At 46.5% G+C, this 16,143-nt stretch overlaps 2 protein-coding genes across 2 annotated transcripts; one reads left to right on the top strand and one right to left on the bottom strand.

Moving 5' to 3' along the window:
• The first annotated feature begins 1,970 nt into the window (after positions 1 to 1,970).
• On the top strand, positions 1,971 to 4,339 carry LOC119383325 (elongation of very long chain fatty acids protein AAEL008004). The gene is made up of 2 exons (XM_037651402.2): positions 1,971 to 2,153; positions 2,706 to 4,339. Exon 2 carries the CDS (start codon positions 2,733 to 2,735, stop codon positions 3,588 to 3,590), a length of 858 nt encoding a protein of 285 aa, XP_037507330.1. The 5' UTR covers positions 1,971 to 2,153; positions 2,706 to 2,732; the 3' UTR covers positions 3,591 to 4,339.
• An 8,023-nt stretch (positions 4,340 to 12,362) lies between these two features.
• LOC119383324 (elongation of very long chain fatty acids protein 7) lies at positions 12,363 to 14,218 on the bottom strand. Its single transcript, XM_037651401.2, has one exon. It carries the CDS (start codon positions 13,742 to 13,744, stop codon positions 12,854 to 12,856), a length of 891 nt encoding a protein of 296 aa, XP_037507329.1. The 5' UTR covers positions 13,745 to 14,218; the 3' UTR covers positions 12,363 to 12,853.
• Positions 14,219 to 16,143: the final 1,925 nt, after the last annotated feature.

Raw genomic sequence — 16,143 nt, 5'->3', positions numbered from 1 at the left:
TGGTGTAAGAGAATACGGCCGCTCCAGGGAGAGAAGAGGTTTTCGTGCAGTCTCTTCGCGTTGAGAGCACAGCCCGTAGAAGGGCAGCCCGTGGACGGCTTCCAAAGCAACGTCGAGCGGAGTCACTGCTCTTATCGCAACTGAGGGCATCCACGGCCACAACACTGCAGCCCCCGCTTCCTCGCACGCGCAGAGCTCTCGGACTGCATCTGTGGTGCGTCACAATGTAACTATTGCTGACTAGCAGTGCACTGGGCAGAATAAGGAGCGCATGCGTGCACGTGTCCTTGCCGCCACCGCTGGCGAATCCGGCGACAAACCGCCTTCGCGGGCAGCGTTTGCCCCCAGTAAAGCATAGCTCAGCCGCGCGAGCGTCGCGCCCAAACTTGAGCTTGGGTTCCCTATACGAGCCATCTGCTGAAGCCTGCCGAGATAGCACGCGTGCGAGCGATCGTTACCGTGTCCTTATGATAAATGTTCACAGTTGCTGCTCGAACGACACAGCCCCTCCCCCGGCGTCCCTTCATGCACCTTCAAGATGGGCGGGGCGTCTCCTCTCTGTTTGAGGAGCAATCGATGGCGGGCCTCGCACGCGGAATAATCTTATCGCATGCGCCCTCCGTGCGACGCAGATGAGCTGGCTAGTTTGATCTCTGCTTCAGCCGCGTTCATCGCCAGCGCTCGAGCGCTTTTACTCGCGGGTAGAACATATAATGCACGAGGCGATTTTATCGATTTGGACTTTATACGGAACATGACGGTGGACGGCAACGGCAAAAGCCCGTCGAGAGTGTCCATATAATTGCTATCGAAAATATAAGTGGCTCACTTTCCTTCCTTTCCGTCTATTTGGTCCTCCTCCTTCTTTTCGAGGCCTAACGCTCTACGATCCCGAGCCGATTACACACCTTGTGCACCATAAGAATTTCAGAAAATTCACGTTCATGACATATGATCCTAGATTTTTCCGGGCAATGTATACGTTTTGGCCACGGGTCACTCCGGAAATACCAAGATAATATTTAGCAAAAGTACACTTTATGAATTTCTTACGGTACTAACGTGCTACAGCACCTACATAACCATCTTTGGAAATTCCAAGACCCTTTATTTCGTGGTAAGTCAATTTCTTTTTGGTTGCAGCCTCTGGCCTTGTACCCTGACGCGTGTTGTGGAAAGGGCACGTTACTGACTATAGACAGGGTCAATGGAAAATTATCTTCGCGCATATCTCTCTTATCTTTCTTTTTTTCGTGAATGCACCAACTACACGTATTTTCTGTCTGCCGGGGTACTTGTTTGTGACGTAAGCACGTGCTATCGAAACAGCGTAAACATACACATTGTAAATGCCCTTTTAAGAAGACGTGCGCAATAAAACGTGGCCACCGTCTGCTGCAACTTTTCTCACTGCTCTCCGGTTGACTGTCCTGGCCTGCACGAAACGGTTGCCCCCCCCCCCCCCCTCCCACTTCTCCTCGCTGTTTCTACAGATAACGTCAGTCGAATAAGTCACGTGCGCAGGGTGCCTCCGCGAGTACGTGCGCCCTTCGAGGGGTGCCCGGTGACAGTCACAGTTGCGAAGACGTAGAACACGGCCGGGAGTTATCAGTCAGGGCGACATTTAGGCTAGCTCCTTGAATACAGGAGGGTTTCCTTGATTCCAGAACCAACTATCCGTGTCAAGGCACAGAGAATCTCGGCGCCTTTATTCCATTGTCTTCGCCTTCTCCTCATTGTAATCTCCAAAAGGACAGCAAGGCCACGGGCGCTACGAAACGTGAGCGGGTGCCCGTTGGTAATTGCTTAACACGTCACGCGTGCCCAACAAGTGCCAGCAAGCTTCGTTTCAGCTGCTTCGCAGAAAATAATAGGAAGGTGGGAACCTTCATGACGTAGTCGGGTCCCTCTCCCAAGAACCGAATTTGTCATTAAGCGGAAAGGCGAAAAATAAAGAGAAATTTCGGCGAGGGCGAGAAAGGCAGAGAAACCAGCGCTACGTCACTCGGTTCAGATCACTCCTGTACGGACCACAAAGTTGTCCTGATATTAAGAGGGCACGCGAGAACGGTTAAGAGTTTCAGTTACTCCCGGGAAACCTCGCGCGAATATACCAAGCCGTGATCGCAACCCAACTTCGAAATTCAAGCACGGTAAGTTACGGTCGTCCTTAACTTCGTCACAACGCCAACGTCGTAGTAGAACTAAAGACAATTGGACCCGCTTGATAACGACGACAATATAAGATTCACTTGGGCCTTGCTCTTGTAATAACGATACTGAAGGTAGTAATTATTGAAGTGCTTACTGTAAGGCAATGCGGTTTTCGCAATACACAGTCATTGCGATGGAGTTCCAAGACTTACCTCAGTCACTGCAGATTGACGTGCGCACGGAATTCTTTAAGTACAGTGTGAGCGTAGTAAATAGTATTTATTATTACTTAATTCAATTTATTACTCTGTACGTCTACTTTCAGATGCACGTAACATTCTTAGAGTATTTTGATAGACGTGCACCGCATAAGAGTAAAGAGACCGTGTAAGAACAAGCAAGGGTTATCCAATGCACAGTGTTCAACTGTGGCCAAGACATGGAGTGAGCAGTTGCTGCATGCAGCCAAGCTTCGTCTTTATCGCGCGAAAGTTAACTCCTGTCGAAACGAATAGCTGCTGTCTCTGATCAAATATACGCGCTTTGTGCAGTTCGCCGTCTGTCTCAATCTTGCAAAGATGTCAACGCTGCTCAACCCAATCAAGCTGCTCGACAACATCGAGCGACACTGGGACCCTCGCACCCGGCATTATGGCATGGTGCTCAATCCGTGGTTCGTGTTCCCGCTCATCATCTTCTATGTGTACTTTGTTCGCTTCGCCGGTCCCCGATGGATGAAGAAGCGCGATCCTTTTCCCATCACCAACCTCGTCCGCGTCTACAACGTGGCCATGGTGGTGATGAACGCCACTTTCCTGTACCAAGTGCTGCGCATCACGTACCTGCCCGGCGGAACGTACAGCCTATGGTGCCAGGGCGTGACGGGGCGAGCGGAAGGCGCATCGGCGGCAGTCTACCAGTCGGGCTGGTGGTACCTGCTGGTGCGCTACGCGGACTTCCTGGACACCGTGTTCTTCGTGCTCCGCAAGAAGTTCAACCAGGTCTCGCACCTGCACGTCATCCACCACGTGCTGGTGGTGTTCAACGCCTGGTTCTGGGCCATGTTCGCGCCCGAAGGCCAGCCCGCGCTGGGACTCTGCATCAACACGTTCGTGCACGTTGTCATGTACTCTTACTACTTCCTCTCCACGTTCGGACCCGAGGTGCGCAAGTACCTCTGGTGGAAGCGCTATCTGACCCAGCTTCAGATCATCCAGTTCGTCGTCTTCATCCTCCACATGTCGATCCCGCTCTTCGTTGATTGCGGCTTCCCCAACGTGCTGGTGCCGTTCGCCATCGCGCAGGCGGGCTTCGTGCTGGGCATGTTCATCAACTTCTACTACCAGACCTACATCAAGCCTAGAAAAGTGTCGGCGGCCGCTTCCAACGGCAAGGAGGTCACCAATGGAACGACGCATGCGCTAAAGAAAGACTAAAGCGCTTACGTAGTGATTCAAGAGACTGTGTGACGAAGTGCCAGGTTTCTCCTGCGAGCAGATCGCGTCAAGTTGGGTTATTTCAGTATATATAGGTAAATATTTAAACTTGGGGCGAGAAGTGGGCTACCGTATATGCGAGCAATAAATAGGTCAGGGGACGCCAGAACCGGTGGAGTAAGAGCGAGGAATAAGGATGTCTTCAACGGCGCTTCCTACAACCGCAGCACAGCGGCGTATGAATCATGTTAACCATCATCCCTTTTACTTGTGTGAAAGCCATCATAACGTGTCAAAGTAAACGTTCACAAAAAGATACTATATTTAAAGCAGGCCGTTATTTATGTCAACCACTGCGAACTATTGCTGCTGGAAATGTTCATAATAATGAGCCGTGAGGCAAGCTTAGAATTCATTTGTATCTGTCACGTGCATACGTCTAATACATGGCCCACCGTGCTTCTCTTTTCGACTCTGTACTAGTCATATCTGTTAAGAAACAGACGTGCCTGACGAAACTGTTTGTGTGAATTAAGAGTAGATGAAATTGTTGAAAAAAAACTGACCTCTATTGAGATTGAACCATTTTTCCCATACCTACACTGCACTTCAAAATAATTGTCGGGTGTAAGTCCTGAATTCGACAAACTTAAGTCATCAGTACGCATGATTAGTTTGTTTCTAACTGTATGAAAATGTGTGTATGCATTTGTGTGCTATGTACAGAATAAATCTCATTTGTTAGTGTTTGTCGTGTCGTTCTGTTGAGTCGAAGTGCGATGCCCACGCCGCCACGATGCCCAGGCAGTCCTCTAGGCAGGTTACACTGGTGAGCGGGTTGTGTTCTTTCGTAGCTTTTTAAATGCGAAGCATTTCTTAGCGAACTTCTGCGACTTTGAGCGTATCTATCTATCTATCTATCTATCTATCTATCTATCTATCTATCTATCTATCTATCTATCTATCTATCTATCTATCTATCTATCTATCTATCTATCTATCTATCTATCTATCTATCTATCTATCTATCTATCTATCTATCTATCTATCTATCTATCTATCTATCTATCTATCTATCTAGCCACATACGACTTTGTGCTCTCCCGGCCGTTTGGTTAATCGGATGTATAACAAAATTTGTGTGTCATAATATGGCCTTATTACGAACATAAATGACAGGTCATTCATGAAAATCATGACACGAATGTCATGAACAGCATGATTTACATTCCACGGCCTTTGGGCTCCCTGGCCGTTCCGTTAATCGGATGTATACCAAAATTGGTGTGTCATAACATGGCCTTATCACGAACATAAATGACAGGTCATATCATGAAAATCATGACACGCATGTCATGAACAGCATGATTTACATTCCACGACCTTAGGCTCTTGTGGCCGTTCCGTTAATTTCATATACACCAAAATTGGTACGACGTGACAACAGTTCATGACGAACATAATGACAGGTCCTAACATGCAAATCATGACGCACATGTCATGTGCAGCATGATTTACATGACATGGTCTCGGGACGCTCGCGGCCGTTTCAATGGAGGGATACATACGAAAACTGGTATGACGAGACATTTCTGTATGACGAACATAACTGACACGTGGTAACATGAAAATCATGATTTGCATGTCATGTATGACACGATTTACATGCCACGCTCATGGCGCACTAGCGGCCGTTTCGCTAGATTGATATACACCAAAATTGGTATTGTGCGATGTGACTTTATGAAGAACATGAATAACAGGTGGTAGCATGAAAACCATGACATCCATGACATGTATGTCATGATTTACATGCCACGTTCGTGGTGCATTCGCGTCCGTTTCGCTTGCGTGATATACACCAAAATTGGTGTTACGCGACACGACTGTATGACGAACGTAAGTGAGACGTGGTAACATGATAATCATGACATGCAAGTCATGTACGACCTGATTTACATGCCACGCTCATGATGCGCTAGCGGCCGTTTCACTAGATTGATATACACCAAAATTGGTATTGCGCGATGTGACTGTATGAAGAACATGAATAACAGTTGGTAAGATGAAAACCATGACATGCATGTCATGTATGTCATGATTTAATTGCCTCACTCATGATGCGTTCGTGGCCGCTTCGCTAGCTTGATGTAACCAAAATTGGTATTGCGCGAAGCGACTGTATGACGAAGGTAAATGAGACGTGGTAACATGAAAATCATGACATGCAAGTCATGTACGACATGATTTGGTATTTACATGTCATGCTCATGACGCACTCGTGCCGTTTCGCTTGCTTGACATACACCAAAATTGGTATTGCGCAACGCGACTGCATGACGAACGTAAATGAGAGGTCGTAACATGGAAATCATGACATGCAGGTTATGTATGTCATGATTTACATGTAGCGCTCATGGTGCATTCCCGGCCGTTTCGCTAGATTGATATGCACGAAAATTGGTATTGCGCGATGTGACTGTATGAAGAACATGAATAACAGGTGGTAACATGAAAACTATGACATGCATGCCATGTATGTCATGACTTACATGCCACGCTTATGGTGCATTCGCGGCCGTTTCGATAGCTTGATATACACCAAAACTGGTATTGCGTGATGCGGCTGTATGATGAAGATTAGTGACAGGTGGTAACATGAAAAACCATAATATGCATGTCATGTATGGCATGATTTACATGCTCTACTCATGGTGCACTCGCGGCCATTTCGCTCCTTTGATATACACCAAAATTGGTATTGCGCGATGTGACTGTATGACCAACATAACTGAGAGGTCTTAACATGCGAATCACGTTAAGCATGTCATGTACGGTATGATTTACATGCCACTATCATGGTGCGCTTCCGGCCGTTTTGTTAACGTGATATATACCGAAATTGGTATGGCATGACACGAGTGCGTGATGAACATAAGCGACCGGTCATGCATTTATATACCAGAATATGCGTTTCATTGGCACGGTGTGCACTAGATTGTGCATGCATGCGTGCATGGCAAACATGCGATATATGGTGGACTAGATGCCATGGCATGAATGATTTCATTTGGCTCAAAGACAAACAAGGCGATGTATGCAGCTCTTTGCTGGCTGCTTCGCATTACATCGATTCCCACAATGCGTGGGATCTGCCGAATTTTTTTCTTCTTGGTAACCCGAGCTGCTTTCATGAAGCTCGGAAATGATACTGGCCACTACTATGCTTCCGAAAAATCGCACGCTGCGAAAATTCGGAGTAATTTCCTTGATTTCCATAACGACCCTATACACTTTTGTGACATTTCATGGCCACAGATAGGAAATCAATTCTCTATATTGCCTGGAGGTGAAAACGCGCGACGTGTATAATTAAAAGAAATAGCTATAGCGAACACTCAAGATGAATGCCACCACAAAAGATTTTTCAGGCGTTTCTTCCACACAGTCAAATGGGCATGCATTGCCTTAACAGAAGAAAAATTGATGTGGGTAGCAGCCACATAAGAAGGAAATCCTCATCATCATCATCATAATCATCATAAAGCACTCACTAAGCGACATAGAGCCTTAGACGTAAACAGTTGGCTATCCCCTGCTGGGGTCGGGGAAATGGTGTATGAACTGTGAGGGAAAGGAAGAGAAAAAAACCACGCAGCTCCACGAAGCGAATCATGACGAGTGGGCGAAGGTCTGGGTATCGTATGGGTGAGTTGCCCGAGCGTTGCCCCATATAAGTTAAATTGAGTGACATAAAGTGAAAAGAGTCGACGACAAAGCTATGTCCTGAGGTCCATAAAATGTCTACGTTGAAGTCGCCGACTCGTATAAAGGGTAGGGTCTGTGCTTGTAGGTGTTTTATATTCTTCTGTCTCAATTATGATTGACGTTCGTATATTGTAAACCATTTTTTATTCACATACACACATATATGTTTCGACTATAGCAACGGTTCTCTATATACCGTGAGAGCGGACAGTGAGAGTCGACGACAAAGCTAGGTCCTATAGTCCATAATGTGTACGTTGAAGTCGCCGACAAGTATAAAGGCTTTGTGCTTGCACGTGTTTTATATTGTTTTGTCACAAATATGATTGATATCAGTCTACTGCTAAACCTGATGTTTCCATTTTACACGGTGCTGTGCCGTGAGCGCGGACGCCAAACGGACGTACAAGCCTCGACCTCAAGGGGCTTCGCCCCTAAAATAAACAACATAAAACTACACTAGGGCGCTTTAACGCAATTTGTGAAGGTGTTGCATGCTAGCACACACTGTCGATGCTCTAGATAAACATACAACGCCAAATAGCTAACATTGTCGAAGAGTCGTAAGCTTGTTTGCAGTAGCTGACTTTGCGACCTTGCGACTGTTTCAGCCAGCGAAACTTTCTCAGCGAGCGCCCTTATTACGACAAACAATGACTAGTGTTCTGCTCCGCACTATAGGACAGCTGAAGAAGCGGCTGCTTACAAAAAAACAGGGCCCAGAGCTGCAAAGTAGAAAAAGAAACCAAAGGAATCAAATAAATAAAGTGTGAGATAGCATTTCGATAAAGCTCCGACTTGAAACTAAAGACTCGAAAGCCTATGGTGCGTTCTAAATATATGTGTATCTGCTGCAGAAGCTGCGTGCATTAGCATTGCGCCACTGAGATCAAGTTGCGGGTTCAATCCCGACTGCAGCTGTCACGTTTGTATGGAAGGAAAATTAGAAATTATCGCGCACTTAGATTCAGGTGCACGTTAAGCTTAAAACAAGAAATGGTCTTAAACATAGTTCCTTCTAAGTGGTAGCGTGAACCACCTTTAGAATTTTAAGATCATATTGCTAATATTGTTACAGAATGATGTGGCCTACACTGACGTACAGCACCTACGGCACCATCTCAAAAGATCGAGTGGTACTGCCCCCTAGGGATGCCTGACAAATTTGTTATCAGTGAGATTTGAACATGTGTAAGGCAAACCGAACGTAATCCTGAACTGCAAGCGCATGTGGAGAGCACACAAGCCGACAAAGATTTGTATGCGTCTGCGAACTTTACTGCAAATGATGTCACAGCGCGTAATCACGGTTATGCAATGTCAGCCAAGGTAATACGTCGGCGAAGATCTCACAACAATGTTCTATATTGCAGTACACAAAGTCAAAGTTTATTTCACCAGAAAATTCTGGATAGCCTTCGGGGCTCTAAGCTGCTCTAGGCAGCTTGACTTGGTCCCTGAAGACCCTTACATTGTAAATTAGTAAATTGGGAAATGTTGCTCCATTAATAAATGCAATAATAGATGAGTAAAAGCTCCATTAGTAAATGTTGCTAGGCTGGTCGCGGTGCATACCATTGCTGCAGCTATCGCTGAGCATTGTAGACATGTACGTTCGCAGGACTTCTATGAATGTTCGTGAACACCATCACCACCAGTCCAGTGATATACGAAGGCATCTTCCAGTGATCTCCAGCCCACCCAGTCCCGACCACGCCGATTTCATTTTATGCCTCCAAGTTTCTTGAATTTCGTCGCTCCACCGGTAGACCTTTGACGTTCTCGGCCGCCCTTCCCACCTCTTGGTGTACATTTTCTAACTGGCCATACATTATCTGTCCTTCTAATGACGTGACCTGCCTAGGTTTATTTCCGTCTCTTATTATCTAGTAGGATAATGGCTGCTCCTGTTTGTTCCCTGATGCACTCTGCTGTCTTCCTATCTCTTCGAGTTACGCCTATAATTTTTCATTCCATCGGACGCTGGGTGGTCCTCAGCTTCTCTTCGAGCATCTCGCTTATTCTCAAGGTTTCTGCCCCGTGTGCTTATACTGGCAAGATGCAACGGCTCTGCACTTCCGCTCTAGTTTGTGAACGCATTTTTTTTTTTCGAAGCGACCAGCTGTTTACTTTCGGCCACAACAGCCACCAACTTCTTCGCTCTCTTCTTCCGCCACCACTAGCGCGTGGCAATACCTTGCCATGTTGAAAGCCAGGTAAGCATCTACACACACAAAGAGAGAGCGAGAGAGATAGAGAGATGAGGAAGGAGAAAGGAAACGGAAAGTCAAGGAGGCTAACCAAAGGATATCTTCAGTTGGCTAATCTGCAGTACTTGGGAACATTTCTCTCCAAGTACATGAGTGGAATTTTGAAATAAGGTAACTTTGCAGCACGTGTTGCAAAGACCACAGCAAATATCACTGGGTTCTTGAAGTATGCAACGAGCAAAAAGAAAAAGAAAAAAGAAAGATAACTTGTAATAATAATATCTGTGCCTTGACTTCCCAAAACCACGATATCATTGTGAAGGACGCCGTAGTGGAGGGCTCCGGAAATGTCGACCACCTGGGGTTCTTTAACGTGCACCTGGATCTAGCTACACAGGCCTCAAACATTTTCGCCTCCATCGAAAATGCAGCCGCCGTGGCCGGGATTCGATCCCGCGACCTTCCTGTCAGCAGTCGATAATATATAATAATTTCTGGGGTTTAACGTCCCAGAACCACGATATGATTATGAGACGCCGTAGTGGAGGGCTCCGGAAATTTCGACCACCTGGGGTTCCTTAACCTGCACCTAAATCTAAGTACACGGGCCTGAAACATTTTCGCCTCCATCAAAAATGCAGCCGCCGCTGCCGGGATTCGATCCCGCGACCTTCGGGTCAGCAGCTGAGCGCCATAACCACTAGACCACCGTGGCGGGGCAAGAGAACTCGTAGAAGCCTACCACATTGCTAAATCTGAAGATCAATGTGTCGGTGAGGAGTCATTTCATGAGTTTGACTACTCATGAAATGTGTTTTCTAGCAGACACCTGAACGCGTAGGCAGCACACATGTCCTTCTCTTATTTAATATATGTCGGCGTTTTCTGAAATGGTATAAGCTAGTGTTCTTTCAATAAAAATTGCACTTGGCAATTGAGCGCTCGTCCTGATGTGTTCGTTCGCTATTCTTGTCCTTGTTGTTGTCTGTGTTTATTTATTTTTTACTGCTTCAAGTTGAACACAACCACACAAAGGTGTGATCGCGTGTCTCCTTCTGCCTTGTCCCCGTCTGCAGCGTGTTTACACCTGCGAAATACGGCACGATACACGAGAGATTATGACGAGAGCATTTTTCTTAAAGCACCTTTTGAGTGTTTAGCCGAGCTTGTTGGCCTGTTTCTGCCAAATGCGTGAAAAGTTGTAACAGCCGAATCTTTTCATTACGGTGTCACCAAGTGAGCGGTATGAACGCCTCCCATGGTCGTAAAGTCCTCATTAGACATGCTATAAAAGCGGTCGTAACAGTGCCCTAAGCGACATATAATCCTACGGCTGCACAAATGGCTTATTTTTCATGGTCAAATATTCTGCGAAAAGGAAAGCCTTTTTTTTTCTCGTTTTTTTTTTATAGAGGCATGCAGGGTGCGAAAGTGTCTCAAGTAGACCGTCCATTTACTAAGCAAACATCATTGTACCGCTTACCACTTTGCGAGGTGCTCAAGACATGACACTCTGCCTCTCATTAGTAAATGAAGGCGCTGTCTGAGGTGCCTCGTTTTTTGTTTTGCTTTTTCCTCTAAAGCCAACATTCCAAGTGGTGCCTTCGCTTTGGAAAACATGTTCCACGCCAGCACCGACGACCCTGAGTGGCGCTGGCTGACATATTCCAAGGTTAGGCTGCACGTACACGCAAGTAAGGTCATGTTGCACTATTCATCAAGTATATACGCACCCAAGAAAATGAGAACACTACAGCCCCCGCTACACATTTTACCTTGTATAGCAAACCACACTGTCTCATCCGCACAGCTTGACTCCGAATATCCAATCCCGCCCGTTCTGTGCTGGTTTTTCTTCCATATTTCAGTAGCGGTGTTGGTGAAGCACGCTGTAGCAGGAAGGATTATCGTGGAATTTACCGACACGAAAAGCAATATCTTTAACAAATGGTTAGCTCAACATTTGCCCTGATGATTCGGGTATACCTCTATTTGCAGCGCTGTGTCAACGCGAGCAATAAATATGTGAAAAGGCTGAGGAATAAAAAAGAATAGTGCCCGTGATTATATGCACCCCTGTTGCATAATCTTTTGTTACAAAACAATCCTTGCACAGTTACTATTTCGGTCTATTCGCTACAGCAATTCATATGTCGCTAAAATAACAGGCATATCAAGTGTAAGGGTACCGAAATATATACTCCGCTTACAACGAAATTACCTTTCGCTCCAAGTTAGACAGAAAACAAAAGGTTATTGAGTAAAACAGATCCTCCAAGGATTTCGTTAATACTGTGCAATGTCCTTAAAAATTTTGCCAAGCAAATAGCAAACCCTTGTCCTTCTAAATGCACTTTATAAGTGTAGGTAATGCTGTCAACGTTGTTAAGCACCTAAATTCAGCTCTGATGTTTGAAGTCCCATACAAGAGGGTGTCGTAGGCTATGAGGGACGCAGCATTGTTTTTATCTTCAGATTGCTCTTCACCCACTGGTGTTTATTTAACGAACATACACTGCATGGTGCATAAACGTTACTGCATCTCACTTTTGCCGAAATAAAGTCACTCTCAAACAAGGCCAAATAAAAACAGTTGGCAGGCTTTAAATGGGCATGTTACGTTGGCGTTCCTGTTAAGCTCGCATTTTTGGACAGTTAAATTGTACTAGCCGTATTTTTAATCTTCTTGGTTGAAGTGGAAGGTGGGGAAGGGGGCAGGGGTAGAGCGAATGTCAGTGACGCTTTAGCAACGGCTGACCGCAAAATAAGAATGCAACGAATCAACGAATCAAGTGGTATGACCCGTTTTATTAAAACAATGCATAGACTGTTCTCAAAAACAAAACGCAACAATAAAAATGAAACAGTCCAACGAAATGGTGCAGGCGTCGCTTGTCACTTGCGGCGTGGAACAATAGTACGTGCACCGTGCTGAAGCACGCTGCTATGGCAACGAAAAAAAATCATACACATTAAAAGCATTACTTGGAAGTTCTATACAGTCACGCAAAGAAAGCTTTATAAAGCTGACAGGCTAATGAGAATGAAGCATGTTGCTCAGAAACGTAAGTGAGAGAGGACAATACTTCTAACCCGATAACTGAACAGATAACTGCCTGTTGGCAGTTAGTGAAGTCTTAGTATATCGTCCCACAATCGAGTACACTTCGGAGGAACTGCTTGCATTCAGAACCACGTAGGCTATGAAATGGCGTCACCGACGCCCGTACTCACGCGATAGTGAGGCTAAGCTAGTCTTGAAAACATATCCACAGTGTAGTGAACTTAGGCTTTCTTCGGCCTTTCCCCTGGGAGCCGCGCTGTTGGTTGAGTATGAGCGCCGTCACTTTCTGCCAGTTTGGCAGCAGCAATCTTCTTCATTCCTTTCCTCTTGATGTATTCGTGAATGTAGAAGTTTATGAAGAGCACCAAGCCCAGCAGGCCTTGCGCGAAGGCCAGGCCGATCATGATGCGCGGGTAGCCGCAGTCGTAGAAGAGTGGGATGCAGATGTGAATGAGGAGCACGACGAACTGCGTGATCTGCATCGTGGTGAGGTACTTCTTCCACCAGAGGTACTGTTGCACCGACGGTCCGAGGCACGCCAGGAAGTAGTAGGTGTACATGATGACGTGCATTCCGGCATTCACGCACATGCCGAGCAACACCTGGCCGTCGCCCCCGAAGGCGAGCCAGAGCCAGCCACTCCAGACGACCAGGGCGTGATGCGAGACGTGGAGCGCGGTCAGATGCGAGTACTTCTTGCGCAGCAAGAAGAAGAACGTGTCCAGAAAGTCGCCGATCCTGACGAACAGGTACCACCAGGAGTATTCGAGAAGCATGAGCGCGTGATAGTCGGTAGAGTGCGTCATGCCCTGGCAGAAGAGGCTGTATCCGCCATACCAGAAGGAATGCTGGAAGAACTTGAACATGAAGAACACGTTGAGTACCACCATCGAGAAGTTGTAGGCCATGATGGCCCCCTTGAGATTGTAGGGCTGCCGATTGCGCATGAACCGCGGACCCCCGTGGTACACGATGTACAGGTAAAGCCCGAGCACGGTGACTATAAAGCGGAGGTCACCGATAAAGAGCATGTCCTTGGTCCTAGGGTCCCTCTTGGACATCAGGTAACGCCATGCCTCGGTAAGGGACGCTGTCACGCCGCCAGACTCCATCGTTCCCGTGAGCGACTACCGTCGCTTCTGCCCGGCACTGCTCCTTTTCTGTTCGCTGTACCACGAAGCGCCCTGAACACCTTTTGCGGGGGAGCAATCTCCGCGACAGAACACTGATTCAGGCCGTGTGAGCCACGGCTGGGGTGAAACGACCGACTTCACCGGCGACCGCAGCGATTGGGGTCGAGCCAGTGAGGAGATCCGGCGAGGGAAAGAAGGAAGCGAGAGTGCGTTTCCTGACAGATCGGACGTAGCTTCCATTTCGTCCACCGCATCGCCGGGCACAGTTCTGTTGCGCGACGAAAAGCTCGGAGAAAGTCCCGTAAGAACCGGTTCCGCGTTCCACAGCGGCAACCATATGACGCGAAGCGAGGTAGAAACATTCGGAAGTGGTACTCTTTTTCGGTAGAAAGCGGACGGCTGACGGAGCTCCAGGCAACTGTCATCACTTCCCGGTAACGATAATTTTATGCAAGCCATTCCTAGTTGGGCGATTCGAACAAAATAAGTCTGTCCGCTGTGCGCGCATTGTTTTTAGATAGACTCGCGAACAAAACGCTCATACGTCTTTGTCGCTCGCTTGTCACATGTTATTGCAGTTGCATGTATTGTGACGTACGTAAGTCCGTACTTAGAGTGCTTATTTTGGGGGAAAGACAAGAGCATGACATTGGAGTAGCGTCGTTTAGTTGTGTAAGGCCGGCAGCTTGTTGCATAACAAAGTGGGGAGCAGTGCGAGTTGAAATAGCTCAGGTATAATTACGAGTAGCGCACTAAGCACACAAAAATAATGAGGTGAGTACAAATCGCTTTTTTGCAACTGAAATTTACCCGGCATCCGTTAGCTTATATACGGGTAAAGCGAGAACCAAAACACCAAGAAAGAAATGACATAACTATTACACCATCATATCCACGCCACTGGAGCACGGATAGACAGGTGTATAAAGCCTGACGTCAGCGAGACTCAACACATACGCTCATCTGTCGCAGCTGTTCCAGATATGCAAATTCTCTCCCAGACTGGTGCAAATAAAGCATACTCACGCACGCGCAGCCAGAGCATATAGTCTTCTCCACCTCTATCACTTGTCTCGTCCCTTGATTGGAGCGTAAGTGCGATAAAAAAAAAAAGTAAAGTAAGCAAATGATAGAAGGGCTTATATATCCGTCTCCTTCATGGGCACAGGCATCATCACTCGAGACTTAGGAAATTACGTTTCCTGCGTTATCACTTCCGAATATTCGCATTTCACGCAAAATGAAGAACAAAATGTCCGTCAAAAGACTAGATGATGTCGGAAATAGCCTCGGAAGTGCATAACCGTTGAAAAGCATAGCGAGCGCGGTTACTTCTTCCTTATATCAGCTCTATCGAGCATTCAGGACACGTTGAAGGAAAAGTAAGAAGACGGGGAAGCATTTACAAAAGGTGCGAGCGACGAGAAAGTTTCCCCCCATGCCGGCTAAACCGGCTCGGATTGTGCGAGAGTTATTTCTGGATCAAGCAGTTGCATATATACTATCGGCTGATTACCCCGAGATACGTTGCGTAAGGAACTTGGATGGCTTCCAATGAGCGCAACAGCGGATGTTTTTGTTAGTGAAAGCGTGGCCGCGAATTGAGAACAACTCGTCTTGAACAAGCCTCCACTTGTTTATCCCGGCGCACGGATGAAGATAAGCTGCAAACAACACTGCACAGTGAAAGTTCAAGGCCATCAGATAATTCGAGTTGGCGAGTACACTGCTTTCTTTCCTCGGTTATCTCATCGGTCTAGTAGGTATAGGTCCGTCCCCGACAGGGCCGAGAACGAGGAAGTAATGCCTGTACTGTTTGACACAGAGCCTGTAGCAAGAGTTAATGGACAGGTTGACAATGCGAGAGGGGTTAATACGCGAGGCGAAAACGCAAGCACTGAGTAAAACTAAACTTAATGGTCTATATTTAGCATTCTAAGTGAAGTGCAAGTGCAGAAATGGTTATGTGTCACGATATACCCTGGAAACTTCACAAATAAAAATGACGAGAAATATCGCTGAGTGCTCTCTGTGAAGCGATTAAACGTTTTATCAAGAAAAAACGGATAGTTACCAGAGCGGGCATGTGCACATAGATACCATTCGGCGGAGGTATGCCAATGGGGAATTAAAAAAAAAAACAAGAAAAAACATGCGATAGGGTCATGTGGTTTGAACGGAAGAATGCAAAAGAAAAAAGAGCCCGCGCGGAAAAATAAACTGGTAACAGGTTTTCCTGCTGCCACTTGCACCTGTGATTACCTATGCATATTGCGCTGTGAAAAAAATATATATAGTAAAAGCCGTTTATTCAAGTTCGTAGGGTGGACGGATGCCTGAGTACCAAAAACAAGTAATTATTAGTGTTTATGGGTGCT

Source organism: Rhipicephalus sanguineus, chromosome 2 (genome assembly GCF_013339695.2).
Source record: "Rhipicephalus sanguineus isolate Rsan-2018 chromosome 2, BIME_Rsan_1.4, whole genome shotgun sequence".
Taxonomy (NCBI): domain Eukaryota; kingdom Metazoa; phylum Arthropoda; class Arachnida; order Ixodida; family Ixodidae; genus Rhipicephalus; species Rhipicephalus sanguineus.
Note: the sequence above shows the minus strand (reverse complement) of the source record. Positions and strands in the feature narration are given on the sequence as shown.